Below are 22,656 nucleotides of genomic sequence, written 5' to 3' on the forward strand. Positions count from 1 at the left end.
AGTGTTTTGGAAAAGGCATATTTTTTGAGAAGTCAATGAAGCTAAACATAAATATTTTGGAAAAGGCGTACGATAGTTAAATGATTTATAAAATATTACTAACCTAACTTAACCAACCGAAACATTACCTAACATAACAATAATGTTTTGGAAAAGGCATATTACATGAGAAGTCAATGAAGCTAAACATCAATATTTGGAAAAGGCGTACCATAGTTAAATGATTTATAAAATATTATTAACCTAACTTAACCAAACCAAACCTAACCTAACATAACATAACATAACAGTAATGTTTTGGAAAAGGCATATTATTTGAGAAGTCAATGAAGCTAAACATGAATATTTTGGAAAAGGCGTAACATAGTTAAATGATTTGTAAAATAATACTAACCTAACTTAACCAACCCAAACCTAACGTAACATAACAGTAATGTTTTGGAAAAGGCATATTATTTGAGAAGTCGATGAAGCTAAACATGAATATTTTGGAAAAGGCGTACCATAGTTAAATGATTTGTAAAATAATACTAACCTAACTTAACCAACCCAAACCTAACCTAACATAACAGTTATGTTTTGGAAAAAGCATATTATTTGAGAAGTCAATGAAACTAAACATCAATATTTTGGAAAAGGCGTACCATAGTTAAATGATTTATAAAATATTACTAACCTAACCTAACATAACCTAACCTAACCAATCTTACGATTTCCTTCTCGCGGTTTGAACCCGAGCCTCTGAATTAAAAGCTGCTGCTGCGGTGATTCGAAATCCTCACAGACATTTAATTAACTAATTCTTTCAAATAAATTCCCATTCAGCAGAAACACGCCATTGGGCTGGAAATTTAAATATATTCTCCATAAAAAACCAAAAAGCGGTTTCGGTCGAATGGGATTCGGTCCAATGGGAATATACCCTAGGAGTCCCTTGTCGGGTTTAACATTATATATTACCATAACGTTGATAACTGAAAGACAGTTGCCTACTTAATTAGTTAGCCACGAGAAATCCACGAGCCACATTTTTATGAAAAAATGTTCCTTTAATCAGTCGATTAAAAAAGGTCAGTAATATTAAACATTATACCATCAATATTCAGATAAAATACACCACCTTGAACTCTTGAATATTTGTAAGTAATTAGGGTAGTATCTAATTTAAAAGATGGAACTTGTTTTATCTAGGTAAGACATTAATCTCAAAATCCGCGGGCAAATTAAAGAAGGGGTTGTTTGCACTCAGCATTTTATTGGCGTTTCTGCTCGCCACATTGCGAACTTTGCGCATGACATTTGCAATGATGAGAAATAGATCATTTCGAGCTAATTTCTCACCAATGCACATTCGCTTTCCTTCGCCGAATGGAAGATAACCGGGTATTTTCTTGGACGCGTAGTTACCATCCGAGTCCAAGAACCGTTCCGGCTTAAATTTCAACGGTTCTTCCCACAAATTCGGATCAAGGTGTGTAGCGGTAATATCGAAAAACACGATTGTCCCGTAGGGAATTTTCTTGCCGCCAATTGACGTGTTGACGTTGGTGGCGTGAGGAACGAGTACGGATAAGGGCGGTTTGTACCTCAAACATTCCGAGATGAAGGCCCAAGTGTAGGGACAATCTTTCCTGCGGTCCACGGTTGGTAAACCGGAACCTAATTGTAATTAAATTGCATTTCGGTATAGGTAATATCGGGATAAACATACAAACGACGTAGGTAATTCTAATGGTGCTTGTTCCGAGCTTAAAGGCCGACTTCCAGCGAAAAGGGCTCTAGCGAACTGACAACCGAGCATCGAGACTAACAGTGGAGCGACCGTGCCGATTTTCGAATCCCCGCTGGGACAAAAGTTGGAAGGCTTCTAGCTAACTGAAAACCGTGCAATGTGGTTCTAGCGAACTGAAGATACGCAATAGAGAATTTCCTTCCGAGGAAAGCAAAATTCGAGAGGAAAAAAGATTAAAAGGATTTCTGTTGTTCATCTTCAGTTCTCTAGAACCACATTGCACGACTTTCATTTAGAGAGAACCCTTCCATCTTTTACCCCAGCGGGGATTCGAAAATCGGCACGGTCACTACATTGTTAGTCTCGATGCTCGGTTTTCAGTTCGCTAGAACCCTCTTCTTTGGAAGTTGGCCTTTAAGTTTCATCCTAACATAAGACCGTTAAGACGGGAGAGGAGAATAATTCCCCGCAACCCATCTATTGAATCCTACGCAATTAAGAAAATGTTTGTACCTATGTTGTCGTCTATTTCTTCACGAATTTTTCCCTGAATTTCAGGAAAGGCAGCTAAAGCTTCGAATACCCACGTGATGGCAGTTGTAGTTCGGTCGGTACCAGCTGAAAACATAAGCATAGCGTTTAAGAGACAGCTATTTTAAATGGTCTATCGCGTTAAAAACAATGCCTTAACAATACCCAAAAAGAGGTCGCCTAATATTCCTTGCAAATGGCGATCAGTTAAGTAAATTTTGTTTTCAGATTCCTCGGATGCAGCTTCGATACCAGAAGCGATCACGGAATCCGTGAAGTGACGTAATTCATCTAGAGTATATATATATATTTAGAGTTATTACACGTAGATATAGATTTCTCTTAAAGGGAGGGTGAAGTGGAAAATCAAGTGATTTTTTATCAATTGTTCTACTAATTACAAGACCAGTCTGCATAGTGAAACGTTCAGGAAATACTTCCGAATGATTTTAAAATTCAAATTAGGTTCAGATTTTAAAGATAATTTTAAAGAAGGACCTCCGACCAATCGCGTAACGCCCTGCCTTCTTGTTAAAAAAATTCTCGTGGCACGTTCCGTGTCGAATGAAATTTATCAAGAGATTTGATAAAATTAGGCGCGCAACGTGACAATCGTGGCGCGAGACATGGAGCGTGCCACGAGAATTTTGTTAATAAAAAGGCAGGGCGTTACGCGATTGGTCGGAGGACTTTCTTTAAAATTATCCTTAAAATCTGAACCTAATTTGAATTTTAAAATCTTTCGGAAGTATTTCCTGAATGTTTCACTATGCAGACTGGTCTTATAATTTATAGAAATCCTTAAAATTTTGGTTGGGATTTCTAGGGTATTCTTTATGCTCTTGGGAGAGACTTAATTATTTAAAAAACGTACTGATTGAAAAATACGTTTAATTTGTTTTGTTTAATTATTTTAAAGTTTTTATAAGTATTTTTCTCCATTTGGGAGAGGGTTGAGAAATACTCGAGAGCGACTATCCTTTTCCGTTGACTCGTGTAAGTATTCTGATTTATTTTTCAAAAACATTTTACAATCTCGGTCCTGGGACCGTACAAAAGGGTTGTTTTTTTTATAGCTAGAGAGCGTGGCCCAGGGGTTTACCAAGTGACGACCCATTTTTTTTCGTGAAGTCGAAGATGTTTATCTCACACGTGCGGAGGATTTTTGGATGAAACTTTTCTCTATTATGAAAATTTTACGACTGACCCCTGAAATATCAACGATAATTTGAGGAAGACCCCTGTCACAACGGTAATATAAGCACCACCAGAAGTCCATTAAATTAGCCTAGGAAGTGAACAATTACAATGGCTGGTATAGCGTACGTCTCTGCTGGGATAAAAACTCCTTCTAACTCCATGGATAGGGGGTTAAATTTTTTCCCCTTTCCTAACACAGTTAGAAATCTCGAGCTCTTCTCTAGAAAGTCTTTCTTGACGTGAGCGGGGCGTGACTTCTTTAGCCCATGAACGCTGCATCTCTAAAGGGTAGATTGTTTGCTTTATAAAAAATTAAAAAAAGGAACGGCCACGGTTGTTAAAGGGAGGGTGAAGTAGAAAATCAAGTGGTTTTTTAATCGATTCTTCTACTAATTATAAAAATGCAGGGGGTTACGCGATTGGTCGGACGTCCTTATTTAAAATTATCTTTTAAATCTGAACCTAATTTGAATTTTAAAATCATTCGGAGCTAGTATTTCCTGAATGTTTGACTATGCAGACTGGTCTTGTAAATAGTAGGGGAATCGATAAAAAAACCACTTGATTTTCTACTTCACCCTCCCTTTAAATAGTTTTTTTCAATAGGTTCATAAAAAACTGAATGACCTTGACTGTTCCAAAATTCACACCCCCATCCCTTCTCCTATTTTTAAGCGGGCTCGGTTTTACAGTGGAAGGGGGCGTTTCGGCCAATAGTTTTTTATCTCTCGATAGGGCAATTTTGGCGTACGAGTCGCACCTAAACCGGAGATCTGAGAAAAATTATCGCGAGGTGGCGAATGTGTCGCCCTTCTTCAGTATTGCTACACAAGATAGGGGAGTACCAAACCCCGCTTTTGGTTACTTCCTAGGCTAATTTAATGGACTTCTGGTACCACCTCGTACACATATATGGTAAAAATATTTTCCTTAACAAACTGGATATTTCCCCACATAAAATTTGACATGCATGGGCCTAGTTCATCTCGGAGGCTCCGGTAAGAATCGCGCCTGTAACAATGAATAAATAAATACCGTACCTAACAGCGGTGTGTCCAACCTTTCTGCAAACCTCCCATTGTTTCGAATTCCCTTGAAACGATATTGCTACACTGTGGTACTTGTTGTGATGCACTTAATATGAAAATATGTAAACTCCTTTTAGCGAATATGAGTTGATCAGCACCGAGAAATTATAAAGATGACGCGGGGAATTATTTTAAGTTCTCCGCGGCTTCAAGATCAAAGTTAGGGATATGGGCGGTACTTTAGTAAGCTCGCCACGCTTGGGCCATTTCAATAAAAGCAAAAGTTTATAAGATATGTTCTACAGTATAAGAAAAGTGAGATAGATTTTCGTAAAGCCACGCCTGGTTTTCGCGCTGCCAAAGGTTTAGTACAGACTAAATAGGAAGATGGAGTGCAAAATTAGCCGAGTGCAGTCAATTCTCGCTTGTCGTTCTCGAACTAGCTCGAGCTGCAAGTCTCTAGCTTTACCAGAAGTAAGATGAGACTAGAAGTAAAGAGCTCTAGCATTGGTAGTAGATCCTGGCACTAGTGAACAAATTTGAGGATTTAATGCCGCTTCCATCGCGCCTACACTAGATAGAAAAAAATTGGTCGAGTTCCAAAAAATTTCCTACCCCTTCCCCTCAACCTAAAGCCGCGGAACACGGACGCGACTGCTTGAATCTAGTTCGGCCGTCTACCGCCACGAGCTTCTCACGTTTTGGAGGGAAAATTCAGAAACCGCTACTAGAGGGCCAACCGTTGGTGTGTTATCAAGAATATTCACTTTCGCCAAGTGAAGAATTTGGTTAGCTCAGTACTTCTAGTCTCATCTTACTTCTGATGACGAATTTTACATCACAAATAATTTCGAAAAGGTACAGACCAGGTCAATCTAATGATCCACGCTATTAATAGACGGTGAGGCTAAAAATAACTCACCCCTTCTTCCGCATTTCAAGGCATACCGGAAATAGTCGGCTTCTATTGTGTCTGTTTATGGAATGCAGCGTCCTTGTAAAACCCCCCTGAAGGTCGTTCCCCGAAATTCCAACCCGTCTATCACCAGAGGAATGCACGTAGTATCGGCTCTATCGCATCGGCTTCTTTTAAGTCAAGGAAGCCTTGCAGCTACCCGGAAGCGCTCATTCACGACTTCAAAGGGTCAAAGAAGCCGCGCATTCCCTTCTAACAAAAAGTTAGAAACCCCATGGAGAATACTTTTATCCGTATTTCTGTCTCAGTTGACCGCAAAACTCTATTTGAAGATAGGAAATTAGCCTTTCGCTTTAGAGACAAGTGTGTCGAGTCTTTTTCTAAATGCATACTCTATATATTTTTAATATAAATATAATATACGATACATTTTTGAATGTCTGACTGACTAATAATCAATGTGCAGCCCAAACCGCTGTACGTAGAAGGCTGAAGTTTTGCAGGTACGTTACTCTTAATTAAAGGTTTTTCGAATCCGCGGCCATCTTAAAAAAGGGCGGACAGAAATGTAAAATCACATTCTTGAGGGAAACGGTGGACCTTAGGGCAAAATTTCATAGAACATTTTCGACTACAAATCGCCCCATAATTTCTTACAAACCTTTGAGATGCGTCCAGAATAGTTTTGTGGGTTCGTAAAATGGCCATGGTTTAATTTTTGTAAACACGTACAGTATGCCAAGGACAAACTAACGAGCCATCGTGGCTAAATTAAGAAAGGAATTTCAATTATTAGGTATAAAGTCTTAATTAAATGAAACCATGAATTTAAGGTCAACTATACTTGTCAAATTTATAATTTTCACGTAAATTGGACCCGGGAATCGAACCCAGGTCGCTGGCGCAATAGGCAGACATTCTACCAACTGAACCACAGAGACTTGATAGAAACTCCGAGTTTTTTATTATTTATTTTTATCTCTAAAATGTCGGGGTGATGTTGGGTGGGGTACCTCTTAATCTGTGGGGTCGGATACTTTTGAATTTTTATCTGTGGGGTCGGATACTTATGAATTTGTATGTTTGGGGTTTTTATATTCATTTTCTTTATATGTATGTGCTAATTAAATAGATAACGATTTTCCCCGTTTCCTACCGCGCTCCTCATGTGTTTCGTTCTCGTTCGGTAGCTATCGTCATCTATGTTATGTTTGACTGGAACGTTTTGGCGGTGAATTCAAATGTGGGTTTAGATAGAGCTAACATAGTGTTAAATGAGCGTTATGCGTTTGATCATTTTAGCATTGCTAAAGGTAATTCGAGGGGATAATCACTAAAATGCGTAATCACTATAACTAAACTTTCTCTTTCAAAAGTTTCTGGGCATAAGTCCTTGTTAGAAATTTATAAGATGCGATAAGTGTGCATCGGCATAAGTCTATGTTGTAAACTCATCGAGGGATTATCACTAAAAACTATCTGTTCTTCGATTCGCCGGAATATTAGAATTACAGCATAAGTAAATTTATACGGTTATAATTTAATCACTGTTTAGAGTAGGGAATCGAGGGGCTATTCACTCTGATTTTATGCACGGTAAATCATTTAAGCATTGAAAAAGATAGCACTATTCACTCATTAGGGTAAGGTATAGAGGGGTTATCCACTCATTAGGGTAGGGTATAGAGGGGCTATTCACTCTTACGATATGGCTACTATTACGAGCCCTTGGGCCGTCTTGTTATACAAATGTTCAGGGTTAAAAACGTTCAATAACGCTTTCAGGTCTAAAACAACACTATACTTTTTCACCCACCGATATAACCTTATAATAGTCAATATAATTATTAATAATTTTCAATCGTATCATCTAACTTTGGTTACGTGAGCTTATACTTTTTAACGTGGGTTGAAGCATATAATTTTGGATAACAAGATCGTCAAGGCCGATATTTAAAGCCACATCGCATCCATACGCCATTCCTTAATCAATTTATTCGTATTAAAATCGACTCTCCCAAACGAATTTCCTTTTTAAAGGCGGATGCACACATGGGTTTGGGAGCGGTAAACGGCCAACGGAGCGCGTCAGCGGAAAATCATGCACACCTACAGTTTGGTTTGACGCGTCGCTAGCACCAACGCCACCGATTTCCATAGATATAGGTGGCGATGTAGGCACAAAATATAATGAAAACCAGTAGCACACGAATACTTGAGTAAATTGGATTCCCAATTATTGACCTTGAGACGAGGAAAATTATTATTAACTTTACTTGTTAATAATATAAACAAGTGAGAGAGAACCAAGTGGGTTAAAGGTATATTTCACAAGAGGCGGCAACAAGAAGACTTCCAAATCCATATTATACACTATATACGGACCGCATGTAATAATGTAATAAAATATATATATATAAAATAAAAATATATATAAATATATATAAATAAATAAAAATACATATAAATATATATAAATAAATAAAAATATATATAAATAAATATATATATATATAAAATAAAAATATATGTAAATAAATATATATAATAATAATATATATTTCATATTATATATTATATAATATACAAATACTATATTCGTCTGCTTTCTAAAGAAACCACGTGATCGTCTAAACTGCCGTGATTGGATTGCGCTTCTCCGCCGTTCCGTTACCTTCGGCGAAAATAGAAAAATATCCTATTCTCGTCATGGAAGAAGAAGGGTTGTTGTTATCAAATTTTCCCCCTCTGCTTTCAATTCTTTCAACTCTTGGAGTAGCTGGCTCCTTTCATCATATTCTTCCTCTGTTCCTGATTTTCGCAGGTGCTTATTGTCTTCTTTAACAAATTCATTAAGAATCAATGTAGTTCTTTCCCTGCAACGTCTTGGGCTAACGTTAGGGTAAAAAACCCTGATCTTTTCGGCCACTATGACCCATGCGTTTGAAGCAGCTCCAACACAAAAAGGATTGGCCAATAAAACTTCCTTCAATAGTCGAATGTCAGCCAGACAATTGAACCTAAATTGCGGTTGTTTCTTGTTATCTTTTTTGCTGTGAAATTAAAATTGTATTTTACGGTCACTATGATGGGGAAATAATTTATTGACATGAATACTTACAGTTTTAGGGGTGAATTTTCTTTGTCTATTATTTCAAAAACATTGCCGTCTAATTCGGTTAAAAGGGTAGAGGGCTCGCGAATTTCTTCATCAAAACTGTTGCTCAAGTCATCGAAATGAAGTTTAGTAACCGTTTTTGATTGAAACATGTTTAATTTTCCAGTGATCCCTATTTCCTAACAATTTAACACAACCACTTAGCAGCCGAAACCAAGACTCCGTAATATAATCCGTTGGGTTTGAAAATAAAATGACTACAGTGCCCCCTGGTTCCCTGAGCTAGATAATAAATTTATGATTAAGTTAAATTCGTTATTCATGTCGCTTAAAAGTATTAAATTTATTTTGTTTGTTTTTTGGTTACTGTTGTTTAAGTATTTATGTTTGTTTCTATTTATCATAGTAGATGGCGCTCAAGTACTAACATTCCAGCCTTATTTTCACCTATGGATGCTTAACAGAAAAACCGACGCGTACGTGTAGACTTTCTACACGTACCCGTACGCGGCTCCGAGGTGTCAGCTTAATCTGTCTAGTGTTAAAGAGAGCGCGTTGAAAAATCGTAACTTCCACCTTTTCATTCCCTCCTTCCCGAGTTTATCACCAACGTTGAAAGCTTCCGCGCAGGCGCGCTGTAGCAGAGGGGGTAGAGAGCGGATCTAAACAGTGCATCCCTCTCTCTGCTTGCGCGCCAATATTGCGCAGAGCAGTAATCGCGTTACAGCTAGTGCCGAGAGGAGAGGAGAGTTTTCCCACGTGACCCTACATTTCGCGTAGCCGTCTGCCTATTCACCTCACCATTCCATACCCTTCTTCTTCCATGTTCTCGTCAAGGCTCACGAGCGGCAAGCGGAACACGGCGCGGCATGAACCAAGATGGTTTAGCGCATGCGCGCCGGCGACAACGGAGAGCGGCAACGGCTCAGCGGCGTATGTATGCATCCGCCTTAAGTCCGAAACAAAGTCCATCTAAAACACGGACATTTCCTCCATAAATCAATCCTTAACAACTGTTACTTGAAAAAGCGCTTCCCGTGCCTTCATCTTCCTTACTCTTATCCCCTCTATCTAAAGCATCTCTGTTTTTGCCATCAGACATTTTTGTACACTAATATATTAGAAAAATTGGAATATATTTAAAATCAAACGTTAAAAAAACCAAAAGATAAAGATTAGAGTCTACTTGAAATGGGTTGGCAAGTTTTTGCCAGGGGTGGAAAAAACCGCGGTTTTAACTAATTTTTCCGCGGTTTTTCCCACTTTTTAAGATTTTTTTTTCCTTAATTCTATGCAAAGTATTTGACTAATTATTCGTTAAATATTCGCGAACAACTTGAAACTAAATTAATATCAGCTATCATTATGCTTTCAATTTACTAGCATTGGGTACAAGTGCCACTACTCTCTAGCGTTAGAAAATTCGGGTCTTTTTCCACACACTTCTTATTGGCCATGTAACCAACCAAATATAGTTACATGTTATAGCTCAGCCTCGCTAGAAATAATGTTTTCTACTGTCTTTCATTAATGGAAAACTTTGAAATAGGTTAATGAATGAAACCGCTTCTACTTTTGTTTTGCTGACAAATGCTCATAGAAAGACACCTGGCAAATTTGAATACTAAAAATTTAATACAGCAATAACCATCTCAAATTTAAAAATTAAAAATACTATTGTTAATTTTCTAACATAACATTAACAAACATCACGAAAATGCACTTAAAACTCGCTAGTTTACCACTTTGCAACCATGAATTTAGTTTTTGCCAGTTTTTTCCGTTTTTGCCGGTTTTTTCCACGTGTCCTGGCAAAAACTAGTTTTGTCCGGGTTTTTGCCAACCCTGACTTGAATTTTTTCTGAACTCCACTCCGTTCAACACAAACAAATACAAAAATTAGGTTAAACTAATTTAGTTTTAAGATTAGAAAAATTGGAATATTTAAAATCAAACGTAAAAGCGCGTAAAACATCAACCTTCTCTAAACTGATTTAGTTTTAAGATAAGAAAAATTGGAATATTTAAAATCAAACGTAAAAAGCGCGTAAAAAATCAAGCTTCTCTCGCAAAATTTCACTCGTGGTATGCAAAATTGTAAGCTATTTCAGAGAAAGCAGGAGTTCATAATAACCCGAAGTACGAAACTGGTTAAAAAGCCCGTAACAACAAAGTTTCGCCGTAAAGCTCAGCGGATTAATACACCGCTTAACTCCCAAAGAAATAGTTACCCCATTTTTTACCGCCCACGCGCATTAACTTACACACTTCCGGTTTAGCACTATTTTTATCTTGTGATTTTGAGAGCGAAAATGGCTCACGTCTGCTTCTGTCGGAACGGTGTAAATTAAGCCTTGGCTAAGAAGTTGGCTTTTAGTCGGGGTTTCTAGTTTTCTACAAAACATTTAAACGATCGTCAATAATGTTTTGTTGTGATATGTGTGAGTGAGAATTCCGTGGTGAAATTAAAACGGTTTGGACAAATTTACTCCCAGTATCTTTAATATAAGAATTGCAACGTGTTTCTACGTCCACCATATCGCCATTTTTCTTTTCGACGGAGATCCCAGCCAACGGAAGTTTTGGAACGAAAACCAAGGAGCATAGATACCACTACGATATACTGTAAGGTTGTATAAACAGGCTAATCCTTTCTATGCGCAACGACAGAATCTTGTTGTTCGCGATTTTTACCATTAGCTCTATGGCTAGTTTCATACTTCCCCCCCGAAGGGGGGTTATTATGAACTCCTGGAGAAAGTAAGTAAATAAATAATAAAAAGGGGGAAAATCCAATGAAGTAAGTCGTACACTAATGAATATAGAAATAAATACTTCAACAATATACTGATGAAGTTGAGAGGAATGGCAAATCACGGCTATTCCATATTCATCGGGTATATGAGATATATGAATAACCTAAGGACACAATGAGATTTCGAATCTCGTAGCCAAATGTATGAAAAATTCCCCAAGTATATACACTCATGAATATAGCAACAAATATTTAAATAAGGTACTGAAGTTCTAAACAAGTCGAAAGCAATGACAAATCACGGTGATCCATATTCATTGGATTTATGACTAACCTAAGTACACAATCTACGCGGCGGAATGCATGAAAAATTCTCCAACCCCAGAGAAAGTTTACTGTTGATGTTTCTGAGTCATAGAACGATTTCCCTGCTTGAAGCAATAAAGACTGCTTTTTTCTTTCACTCTTTATTTTGGGCACAAAAAAATGGAAGCAATGTACCATATACTTATGATACTGCATGTAAAATACGATGTGGCTAAATATACTATGTAAACTTATACCATATACTTTTGATACCGAATGTAAACTTAAATACCATATACTTATGATACCGAATGTAAACTTATATACCATATACTTATGATACCGAATGTAAACTTATACCATATACTTTTGATACCGAATGTAAACTTATATACCATATACTTATGATACCGAATGTAAACTTCTACCATATACTTATGATACCGAACGTAAACTTCTACCATATACTTATGATACCGAACCTAAACTTCTACCATATACTTATGATACCGAACCTAAACTTCTACCATATACTTATGATACCGAACCTAAACTTCTACCATATACTTATGATACCGAATGTAAACTTCTACCATATACTTATGATACCGAATGTAAACTTCTACCATATACTTATGATACCGAATGTAAACTTCTACCATATACTTATGATACCGAAAAGTGTTGCCACTTATCATTTTTGGGAATTGAGATAACCGATACTGAAAAAGTTCAGCCAGGGATAAATTTAATTTTAGAAGTTGGAATGGAGAACAGAGTAATCTGGGCACGCGTCAAAGTCCCGGACCCCCTTACGGGACAGGGGGGGGGCGGGTATGAAAGAAGAGGCGGGTCATAGCGACAGAGGTAATAAAGAATTACGTATTTTTCGCCGTCCCCGTCAGCAACGTCTTCAAAACGTAGTTTAAGTGAACCAATAAGATAATTTAAACTTTTGGTTACGTGTTGGAGGGAGGGGCTTTTTACTGGGCTATGAGTCGGACTGAAGTAAATACTAACCGTTCCCCATTCCTACTTCTAAAATTAAATCTATCCCTGATCGAAACAAGTGTGTGATTTTTAGAATAAAGCTGGTAATTTTGACAAGAAAGATGGCCTAAATAAGAACTGTTTCTCTGGACCCTGAGTGTTATCTCGTTCATATAAATTAACGAACGCAACCTGAGGAATATGATTTTCAAATCAAGAGACGAGAATCTTACATGGAAGAGCGCTTCCGTCCATTGAACTTTTTCGTATTCAACCCAGTAACACGTGTCCTTTAAATAGACTCCTTTGTCGCAAACGGAAGGCATGTCATTTCCGTCGTATCGTGATGTTCTACATTCTACGTAGATGAAAGGTTTCCTCGCATCTTCATTGGCAGGTACTTCGCAAAAGAATGGGACTATTAGGCGTGTCGCAATTCGCGTCAATCAATTCAACTTCTCCATCACCCCGCCCTCCGTTAAAACGACCCTTATACCATAGTTTTCCCAATTGATCCGACGTAACCTCTGATTCGTCAAGGTATCGCCACTCACCTTCCTCGTCTAAGTCGCTCGCTCCCATAATAAAACGCTTAAAGGAATAGCGCTTCTTTCCGACTAATTTCTTGAGACCCTTTAGAATCTCCGGCGTGTTTATTTTAGCTGAGCGAGATTTACTATTCCTCCTGACGCATTGCGCATCGGCCCTAAACCAGTTCAACATACTAGTTTCGAGCCAGTAACATTTCCTGTATACACGGACGCCGTTCTCGCAAAGTGTTTTGGATGAATAGCTACAAGAAGAGTCAACGTTGTTTCCTCTCTCGCACTCAAATTTCAAGGGTAATGGTTCAACGTGGTTAACCTTGGATATAACGGAACCAAATAAAACTATTCTGTTCGGAAAACACTCCTCTGCGCTTTAGTGATTATTTGCAACAGTTATACGTAAAAATTATTTTCATGAGGTCACTATCTTCATGATTTCAACAAACACATGATGATGACAAAGTTTTGGAGGGGCTTGGGCCCCACGGGCCTATAGAACTCTACGCCAATGTAACTTGCGGTAAAAGTTGTCGGCCACTACGAAGTTAACGCATGTTTTTCTCGAAGTTTGTGGCGTTGGCTCCGTAAAGGCGCTGGGCCATTGGACGAGGTTCGGAGGGCATTCCTTAGCTATGACATTGGGTGCCGCTAGGACATTCGGAGCTTGGTATATTCCGTCCAATCATAACCAAGTCTTCAAATTACCACGATTTAAGTAAGAACAGGTAACCTGCGTACCATTGGGGTACGTGGCGTTTCCTGTTTTCACTTCGTCACCTAAAGCCTGGTTTTCACTGGCCCAAAACGCAGGAAAAACCGCGTTCTGCGCCGTTTTTTCAGAGGTAACTTGCCGCAAAATTTTGCCTTTTCTGGGCGGCAAGGAATCGACGAATGCGTGGCGTCATAGGCTTGGTTTTGATCAGCTCGCGAGAGGTTTATTTTCGACGCCATTTTTTTTAATTGAAGGCGTTTGTGTGGTCGAGTTAAATTTAAAGAAATGTATAGTTAACGATTTGTTAAAGGACTTTGGCTTAGTTGTTATTTATATGATAAAAAAGATCGTTTTTACAAAGACAATAAATTCTAAGAAAATTGATAGGTTGCTATTGGTGCATTTTCGACATAACTGGTAAGCCTTGGTCTCTACGAGCTCTCACTCTTTCATGATATTACAAGTTTTAGTGAAAACGTTTTGTCGCCGTGTTTTTAAGGAATTTTCCGCAAAACTTTGCGGATTATTTTTTTACTGTTCCGTGAAATTTTCGGCAGTGAAAACCAGGCTTAAGGCCCTCATGAGTTTTAACGTCTGGTCCGAACGGCCCAAGGTTAGGGAGGAACCCAATGAAGTGCAGGGGTTGAAGGCCTCCACTTTTTTCTGTCATTAATCAAACTGTTGCGATGCCCGTCAAAGTATAGCGAAAACCATTTTGGCAAAACAAAAGGCCCTTTGAACAGAAATTCAAAAAACACATTGGGGGAGAGAGAAAAAACTGTTATAATCAAATTTAAAAGGTATCTTCTTTATTAGCTTCGAGAATTCTATACTGAAATTTTTACAACGAATGATTAACACGGGAAATTTATATAATGCGCGTATTTTGGTTTCATTATTTAGATTTCTTGCGTGATGATAACCAGATGGTTAATTTGCGCTTACGTAACTAGGGTACTGGATTTAATTTTGAAGTGTCATGCATTTCGTGAGGAAATAAGTCGCACCCTTTTCAACCATTCTGTCATTGTTCTAATAAGTTGCGTGTTTGCTGACTAAACTGTTGATGGACTGTATCATACCTTTTTATTACCAAAATCGACTGAGAGCGCTGTTGCGTCAACTGCGCACAGGGAAGGATAGGTCAAGGTACATCTTTCATCCCCGATCAAGAACTTCTATCGTTTGCCGAAAATGGCACCGCAGTTTTTGGTACGACCTCCGTTTTTTTCGCCTTTCAACCCTAGTTTCTCAACATCTAAGGTGTCGTCGGAGTATCTCCAAACACCCTCTATTTCACTGTCGTTCATGACCAACCACGTTGAACCAGATACCTGGTTGGCCCTGACTACCCTGGATAATATTTCCAGTATCTCGGCGTTGTGTACCATGGCTAACCGAACGGGCGATTGCTTCTCCGTTCTGCAACTCCTTTCCGCGTCCGCGTACGTCACGCGTTCGGAATGCATCCAATAGCAAACTGGCCATTGTGGCAGAATACCTGCTTCGCAACCTGGTAGTATAAAGTAAAAGTGTTTAGCTGTTAGGGTTAGTTGACTTACGAGGCCTAAAAGAAGATTTAGGCCTACCTGGTTTTCGACAGACTATCGCCGATTCTTTGTTACAAGGGTTATTAAATGCTCTGGATATACCTATGGGAAAATTGATGGCTTTCCAGTTGAATTGAACCCAAATGGGAGTCAACGGAGTTTGACTCTGCCCCTTTTTTTTGCAAAAGATCCAAGTATAGTTGACCGTATCATTCCTGGTATAGTCCGCCAAACCGGCGTTCATCTTCTGACAAAGGTTTAGGGTCGAGGTGTTTCTCAATGTACCTCGTGTTCCTTCGGGATTGAATGGGCTTCTAACCGCTATAGTGTTGTCAAAGTTCTTTAGAGTTGACGAATCGAATACATCAATTGCCACTTGTCCCGCGACAGGTAACAGCAACGCTCATTTCTGTGAGTCTGACCTTGGTTTGGCTGCAGACGCTTCCTCGAACAAGAGAAACCTTGGTTTGAACGATCTCTAATTTTGATCCACATTTCCGCTAAGGCGCAACTAATCCTCCCATCCTTCGGAGTGAGCGAAGAAAATATAAAAGCGTATAGATTCGTCAGTCTGACACCATGTAACATTTCTTATTCGTTCTGACTGCTAGCATATTAATTACAACGCAGTCTCATTAATAACGACTCTTAGTGACAGCTAACATGTTTCTGTTCGGCGTCGTACTACAAACTGCCTGGTTCGTGTTGGAACCGGCTAACAACAAATACAGAAATATGGTAATTTAAGTTATTTTACGCGGTCCTATGAGGGATCGACTAATCTGCGGAATGTCTGAACGTCTGAACTGCTGAAAATAGTAGAATTCCTACTATAAAATTCTCCCATCCTACCAAACCGTAAACTGTCTGAACCTTTTTGACTATTTTGCTGAAATGCCGAATTCTGAACAGTGAACATTGAAATTAAAGTAAGAGATCGTCTGAACCTTTTTGACTATTTTGCTGAAATGCTGAATTCTGAACCGTGAACTTTCAAATTAATGTAAGATAGAGACCGTCTGAACTTTTTTGACTAATTTTCTTAAATGCTGAATTCTGAACAGTGAATTTTGAAAATGAAGTAGAATGGAGACCGTCTGAACTTTTTTGACTATTTTGCTAAAATGCTGAATTCTGAACCGAAATTAATGTAAGATAGGGACCGTCTGAACCTTTTGATAATTTTGCTGAAATTCTGAATTCTGAACCGTGAATTTTGAAAATGAAGTAGAATGGAGACCGTCTGAATTTTTTTGACTATTTTGCTGAAATGCTGAATTCTGAACCATGAATTTTGAAAATGAAGTAGAATGGTGACCGTCTGAACTTTTTTTGACTATTTTGCTGAAATGCCGAATTCTGAACCGAAATTAATTTAAGATAGAGACCGTCTCGTACTTTTTTTGACTATTTTGCTGAATTGCCGAATTCGGAACCGAAATTAATGTAAGATAGAGACCGTCAGAATTTTTTTGACTATTTTGCTGAAATGATGAATTGATAATATGCCGGGGGGGTGGGCAACTAAATTAACTTCAAGGACTGGCGACAGAAGTATAGCTATGGTATTTTTAGGACACAGAATTTACCAAAACCATTCATTTTTGGTAAAGTAATCTGAGAAATTTCCAAATTATTGTGTGAAGAAAATTTTATAAATTCCAAAAATAAGGAAAACGAGAATATAAGCGGGAAGTTGCGAAAATTACATTAGCGATATTTTAGTTTCTAAAAAAAGCATTAATTCGATATTTTGGGAAAAAGGCACTAATTGGTTTTTAATTAACTAGTTTTTCTCAACTAAAATTTGCCTTTTCCAAAATTTTTATACTCAAATAAAATGAGACCTTTTCTGAAATTTTTCTCAATTAAAATCAACCTTTTTCAGAATTTAGATGCTTATTTCATTTAGAACACAAATGAAATGGGACCTTTTCCTAATTTTTTCTCAATTAAAATCCACCTTTTCAAATATTATTAGCATAAATTTCATAATTTTTGTAGATTCTGCTTTTATTAGTGAGATCTAGAATTCATCATTTCAGCAAAATAGTCAAAAAAGTTCAGACGGTCTCTATCTTACATTAATTTCGGTTCAGAATTCGGAATTTCAGCATTTCAGCAAAATAGTCAAAAAAATTCAGACGGTCTCCATTCTACTTCATTTTCAAAATTCACGGTTCAGAATTCAGCATTTCAGCAAAATAGTCAAAAAAGTTCAGACGGTCTCTATTTTACATTAATTTCAAAGTTCACGGTTCAGAATTCAGCATTTCAGCAAAATAGTCAAAAAAGTTCAGACGGCCTCTATCTTACATTAATTTCGGTTCAGAATTCAGCATTTCAGCAAAATATTCAAAAAAAGTTCAGACGGTCTCTATCTTACATTAATTTCGGTTCAGAATTCAGCATTTCAGGAAAATAGTCAAAAAAGTTCAGACGGTCTCTATCTTACATTTATTTCAAAGTTCACGCTTCAGAATTCAGCATTTCAGCAAAATAGTCAAAAAGGTTCAGACGATCTCTTACTTTAATTTCAATGTTCACTGTTCAGAATTCGGCATTTCAGCTAAATAGTCAAAAAGGATCAGACAGTTTACGGTTTGGTAGGATGGAAGAATTTTATAGTAGGAATTCTACTATTTTCAGTAGTTCAGACGTTCAGACATTCCGCAGATTAGTCGATCCCGTGCTAGGACTATTATTTAAGCCAGTCGACAGACTGGCTGATATATACGGGTCGTTCGAGTTTCCTGCCTTTGTACGGGCAAATTTTTGGAACGGGAGAGTTGATAATTTTGACGCCAGAAATGGCAGGCCTATGGCTTCAAGCGAATAAACGCCAATTCATTTTTAACCGTTGTGTTGCAAACAGGACCCCTCAGCGTAAGTATTTTTGAGGTGCAGAAATGGCAACCCTACGACTTCACGCGAATAAACGACAATTCGTTTTCAACCCTTGTGCTGCCACGAGCGTATAGGTCGCGTAAGTCGCGTAGGTCGCGTAGGTTTTTCTCGAGGGTAGGCTCTATCTATCTCTTATCATGGTGGGGGATCTTTTAACGACGTACTTGAGTTCAAAATTCTCCTAACTCCAAGGCATTGAGGTGAAAATGCACGTATCTTCGATTTGTTTATTGAGACTTGGACTCTCTTTGAGTTACAATGCACGTATCTCTGTCGTTCTCCGATTCGTTTCATTATCAGTAAGACCAAGCCTTTCATGGAAGGGACACATAAATATCCATTCCGTTTGAAATTAATCATTTCATATTTCATTATTAGTAAGACCAAGCCTTTCAAGGAAGGGACACATATTATAAAAAAACCGTTTTTACAAACGGAAAAAACCTGATATATACTACATCGTTGATTTTGGGTCGCCACTCACTGTTCTTGTCACGGCTTCTAAGGGACAGATATTATTTATTCTAACCGTTTCATATAACACCACCATTTATTAAAGCGGTAACATTGCGTCATGACAATTAATATCACATGTCATGACAGCACCAACTATTAATGCGGTAATCTTAACACATTTTCTTTACTTTTTATTTCGGCTGACATTTTTACCATAACTTCGTTGTTATGGTAAAAATTATTTATTTTTAGCTTCAAAAAATGTCAGCCGAAATAAAAAGTAAAGAAAATGTGTTAAGATTACCGCATTAATAGTTGGTGCTGTCATGACATGTGATATTAATTGTCATGACGCAATGTTACCGCTTTAATAAATGGTGGTGTTATATGAAACGGTTAGAATAAATAATATCTGTCCCTTAGAAGCCGTGACAAGAACAGTGAGTGGCGACCCAAAATCAACGATGTAGTATATATCAGGTTTTTTCCGTTTGTAAAAACGGTTTTTTTATATTATTATTTATTACTAATCAACAACAATAATTACATTACTTTATGAAATTTTAGGTAAAAGATTGATGCAAAATTGCAGAAGTTTATAGCAATTATCATAAGTTCGTACGATATGTTCCATAAGTTCGTACGATATGTTCCATAAGTTTGTCACTGGTTACTGAGAGATTGACATGAAGTGACGTAGGTAAAGCGTAGGAGTTGTAAGTCTCTAGCATTTCGTAGTAGTATAGGTAGTGTCATACTTATGTAACATATATTATAAACTTATGCAATTAGATGATCACTGTGCCTTTTAATAACGTGGTAAAACGAGATACATTCTTCGGGTGTGGTCATTTAAGCATCTTTAAGCATCTGGAGAAGAGGTTAGAGAGTCTATCCGTCTCTGCCAGAAAGACGAGTAAAGCCAGAGCGTGTCCGATGGTCAAGATGGCGAACGCGCCTTGCAGGTCCACTATGACCAAGTGTCTTGTCCCACTCTTTTCCTGGAGGTAGTCTGTGTCAAACATGCCCTTAATCCTTTCCCACTCAATCGTGTCCTTACGGAACTTTTCCAGGATACCACAATCCTGCAGACGAAGTACTCTGAATCGCAAACATTAAGTTTTCTATTTAATATAATTGTTGGCTTTTTAAAACCGTAGTAGAGAACGCCGGTGGTCGCTTGTTTCCGCAGAGTTTCATTTTTCACACCTTTAAAGCCTATAGCCCGTTTCCGCACAGTTTGCAAAACATTTTAAAAACCTTAAACTTATGATGCTGGCCCATTGGACCGAAAATAGCCAAAATGTGAGTTTTTATGATTATAAAATTTTCGATGCTATTTAACGATAGATTAATTTTTAATGCAGATTTAACAAATGGAATTAAAAATGCTCCTTTTACTTCTTTTTAGCCACATCGTTTGATGTACATCTAACGATGGGGGTATTAGTTTGACTTGGTCTGAAGAAGAAGTATCGTTCGTCTTTTTAAAGGGAGAGTGAAAAGAGGCATTTTTGATTTTCAAAGGGTGTCGATTATGATTTCTCTATAACAATGCATTACGAATGCACTATGCACATATGAATGAACGCACTTAGAGTTAATAGGGATAAATTGTGTTTAGGTGATATTTTTCATTGACTGGTGATTTTAAAGGTGGAAAGGCTGATGATTTATCTATAACAGTACAATGCGGATGCAGTGTAAAATATTAATGAACAAACAGTAATATATGTATATCTTTTATGAACACCACAATTTGTCATATTGCCTTACCGTAAATGAGAGATCTCATTCTCTCTTTAAAATTTGTCACACTTTAAGCCATGAATATTCTAAGAATCCGAACAACTTTCTATAGAATAAAAAGTTCGGGGTTTACACAAAGAAGGAACTCAAGTTGGGTGTTTTACCGAATTCTCTCTCTTTCAAATGCTTCCGGGCATAAGTCCATGTTATAAATCTAAAAGAGTCCATGTTGTAAACTCATTGAGTGGATAATCACTATAACTATCTGTTTTTTAGCCACATCGCTTGATGTACAAAAAGTCATTGCCAATTTTAAAAGGGATTGGGATTATTTAGTGGTTCCAAGCAATCATTTTAGCACTGTTAAAAGCAACGCGTCGAGGGGCTATTCACTAATGAAGATTTTCTTTCATTGGTGATTTTTATTGATGCTTTTAAATGTGATAGGGATTTATTGATGATTTAAAATGGATGGGAATTAAGGGTAACTAATACCTATTCCAAAGATAGAATATCCTCGATAGATGGAGCCTTACAAACGATGGGGCTCTAATTTGGCCGGGGCCATCTTGTTAAACTTCTTTCATTAATAAAGGTTTATCATTTGACTGAAGTTCAGATATTGCAATTGTTTTAGTTATTTTTATCCATTTAATCCTTAATCAATATTAAATTCAGTCAACCAGAAGTAGATCATATTACAGCTCCCTAGAAGTACTGGACGATATAACATCGCTGTGCATCAGCATTGTCTCCCAGCGCTGAAGGGAAGAGGGTATATGCGAAACGCAGCGGCGAATTTTTGAACTAAACCAGAGGAATGATTTTGGCGCGAAAGAAATTTTTAAAAACCGGGGCAAGCAAACGGAACTTACGGAAGTAAGTGGTAGCCAATGAGGAAAAGTTTGAGAGAGAAGAGCGCGGAAGGATACATACATAGTGTTGGATTGTGAATATAATAGTAGAAGTCCACTTTGTTTTTCCGATTTTGAAAAATAATTGGCGGTCTATAGGTATTCCGCACAATTTTTAAAAGCTTGTGTTGAAAAGGAAATTAATATGAATTCAAATGTTCAAAATAGCCTTCATCATGCTAGAACATTTTTTGTGCATCCCTAATACAGCACTGAGTTTCCACCGAGTTATAGGTTTTTAGCGGGGATAGTTGGACCGATTTATTACTAATCATAGGTTATGTGCGTCGACATAGAAATTTGTTTTCCTTTTTTAAGTCTGACAAATTTTTTCAATGCTTTAACGTTTTCCGTTTGCGAAAGATGCTGGTCAATATTTTTCAGTTTTACAAAACGTTTTAGTCGCTTACGGTTATGTGATTTTAATATCCCATATAAATTGTGTTCAGATGTGTCTTTCATTTGGGCATGCGACGATTGTAATTAATTACATTGGTCCTAGACGTTTTTTCTAATTAGCAAAGAAACAAAAGCCATTCTAAATCAAAACTATAACGCGATAACAAGCTTCACACTAATCACGACACTGACGGCGGTCTGACAGCCATTAGGCTACCATCAACCGGAACTTCCGTAGGCTAACGTAACTCCAAATCCGGGTTAATGGGCAAACTATACTTGTAAAACTGAGCTATAGATGGCGGGCTTGGATGTCTTGGAAGAAAACGCTGTTTACAAAAGCATAACCTACATCCAGTACTTATAGGGAGCTCTAATATGATCCACTTATGACCGTACCTAACAGCGGTATGTCCAACCTTTCTGCAAACCTCCCATTGTTTCGTATTCCCTTGAAACGATATTGCTACAGTGTGGTACTTGTTGTGACGCACTTAATATGACAAGCTGGGAAACCAAAATAAACCTCTCCGAGCCGAGACGAAATTACTTTCTAAATACAGGTCAACCAGCCAATGAAAAAAACCGGAAATACACAGTTCAAATTGGCGAAATATTGCCAAGGTCTTTTGTAAAGGCTTAAGCGTTCAAGAATTTCCTTTTATTCTGATAAGGACCTAATATCTATCACTGAAGTGTGTATTTAACTTTCGGCTCACTCTGAACCGTTAACACCTCCTATAAGAGGACGCGAAACAAGGTCAATTCTAGTTTAAATCTAGGGTATTTTATTTCACAGACCCAACCGTTTCATCACTTGTAGAGAGATGAAGAATTAACATCCA

At 37.7% G+C, this 22,656-nt stretch overlaps 3 protein-coding genes and 1 long non-coding RNA gene across 3 annotated transcripts; 2 read left to right on the top strand and 2 right to left on the bottom strand.

Annotated features, from left to right (window-relative positions):
- Positions 1-22,656, top strand: part of LOC149705301 (uncharacterized) — a 98,655-nt gene that overhangs the window by 27,426 nt on the left and 48,573 nt on the right.
- On the bottom strand, positions 1,072-4,758 carry LOC149705305 (steroid 17-alpha-hydroxylase/17,20 lyase-like). Its single transcript, XM_089865663.1, has 5 exons — positions 4,750-4,758; positions 4,504-4,555; positions 2,429-2,554; positions 2,246-2,350; positions 1,072-1,659 (listed from the first exon to the last, which is right to left on the bottom strand). Exons 1-5 carry the CDS (start codon positions 4,756-4,758, stop codon positions 1,184-1,186), a joined length of 768 nt encoding a protein of 255 aa, XP_089721789.1. The 3' UTR covers positions 1,072-1,183.
- On the bottom strand, positions 14,695-15,786 carry LOC149705306 (C-type lectin BML-2-like). The gene is made up of 2 exons (XM_089865517.1): positions 15,426-15,786; positions 14,695-15,349 (listed from the first exon to the last, which is right to left on the bottom strand). The coding sequence occupies exons 1-2, from the start codon at positions 15,628-15,630 to the stop codon at positions 15,015-15,017; spliced, it is 540 nt and encodes a 179-aa protein (XP_089721643.1). The 5' UTR covers positions 15,631-15,786; the 3' UTR covers positions 14,695-15,014.
- LOC149705307 (uncharacterized) lies at positions 19,741-20,728 on the top strand. The gene is made up of 3 exons (XR_016381569.1): positions 19,741-19,845; positions 19,910-20,054; positions 20,117-20,728. It is a non-coding gene; the product is annotated as an uncharacterized LOC149705307 (long non-coding RNA).

The sequence above is a fragment of the Phalangium opilio genome, unplaced genomic scaffold, assembly GCF_054372755.1.
Source record: "Phalangium opilio isolate 3A_F unplaced genomic scaffold, DU_Popi_V2 ptg000014l_1, whole genome shotgun sequence".
Taxonomy (NCBI): Eukaryota; Metazoa; Arthropoda; class Arachnida; order Opiliones; family Phalangiidae; genus Phalangium; species Phalangium opilio.

What these genes read in the sequence shown, in the direction of transcription:
- LOC149705305 (XM_089865663.1), bottom strand. An exon ending in ATTAGGCGACCTCTTTTTGG is followed by an intron (nt 2,351 to 2,428) that starts GTATTGTTAAGG and finishes TTATGTTTTCAG; the next exon opens with CTGGTACCGACCGAACTACA. An exon ending in AGAAATAGACGACAACATAG is followed by an intron (nt 1,660 to 2,245) that starts GTACAAACATTT and finishes AATTACAATTAG; the next exon opens with GTTCCGGTTTACCAACCGTG.
- LOC149705306 (XM_089865517.1), bottom strand. Translation starts at nt 15,630, where the DNA reads ATGAACGCCGGTTTGGCGGACTATACCAGGAATGATACGGTCAACTAT. An exon ending in GATAGTCTGTCGAAAACCAG is followed by an intron (nt 15,350 to 15,425) that starts GTAGGCCTAAAT and finishes TTATACTACCAG; the next exon opens with GTTGCGAAGCAGGTATTCTG.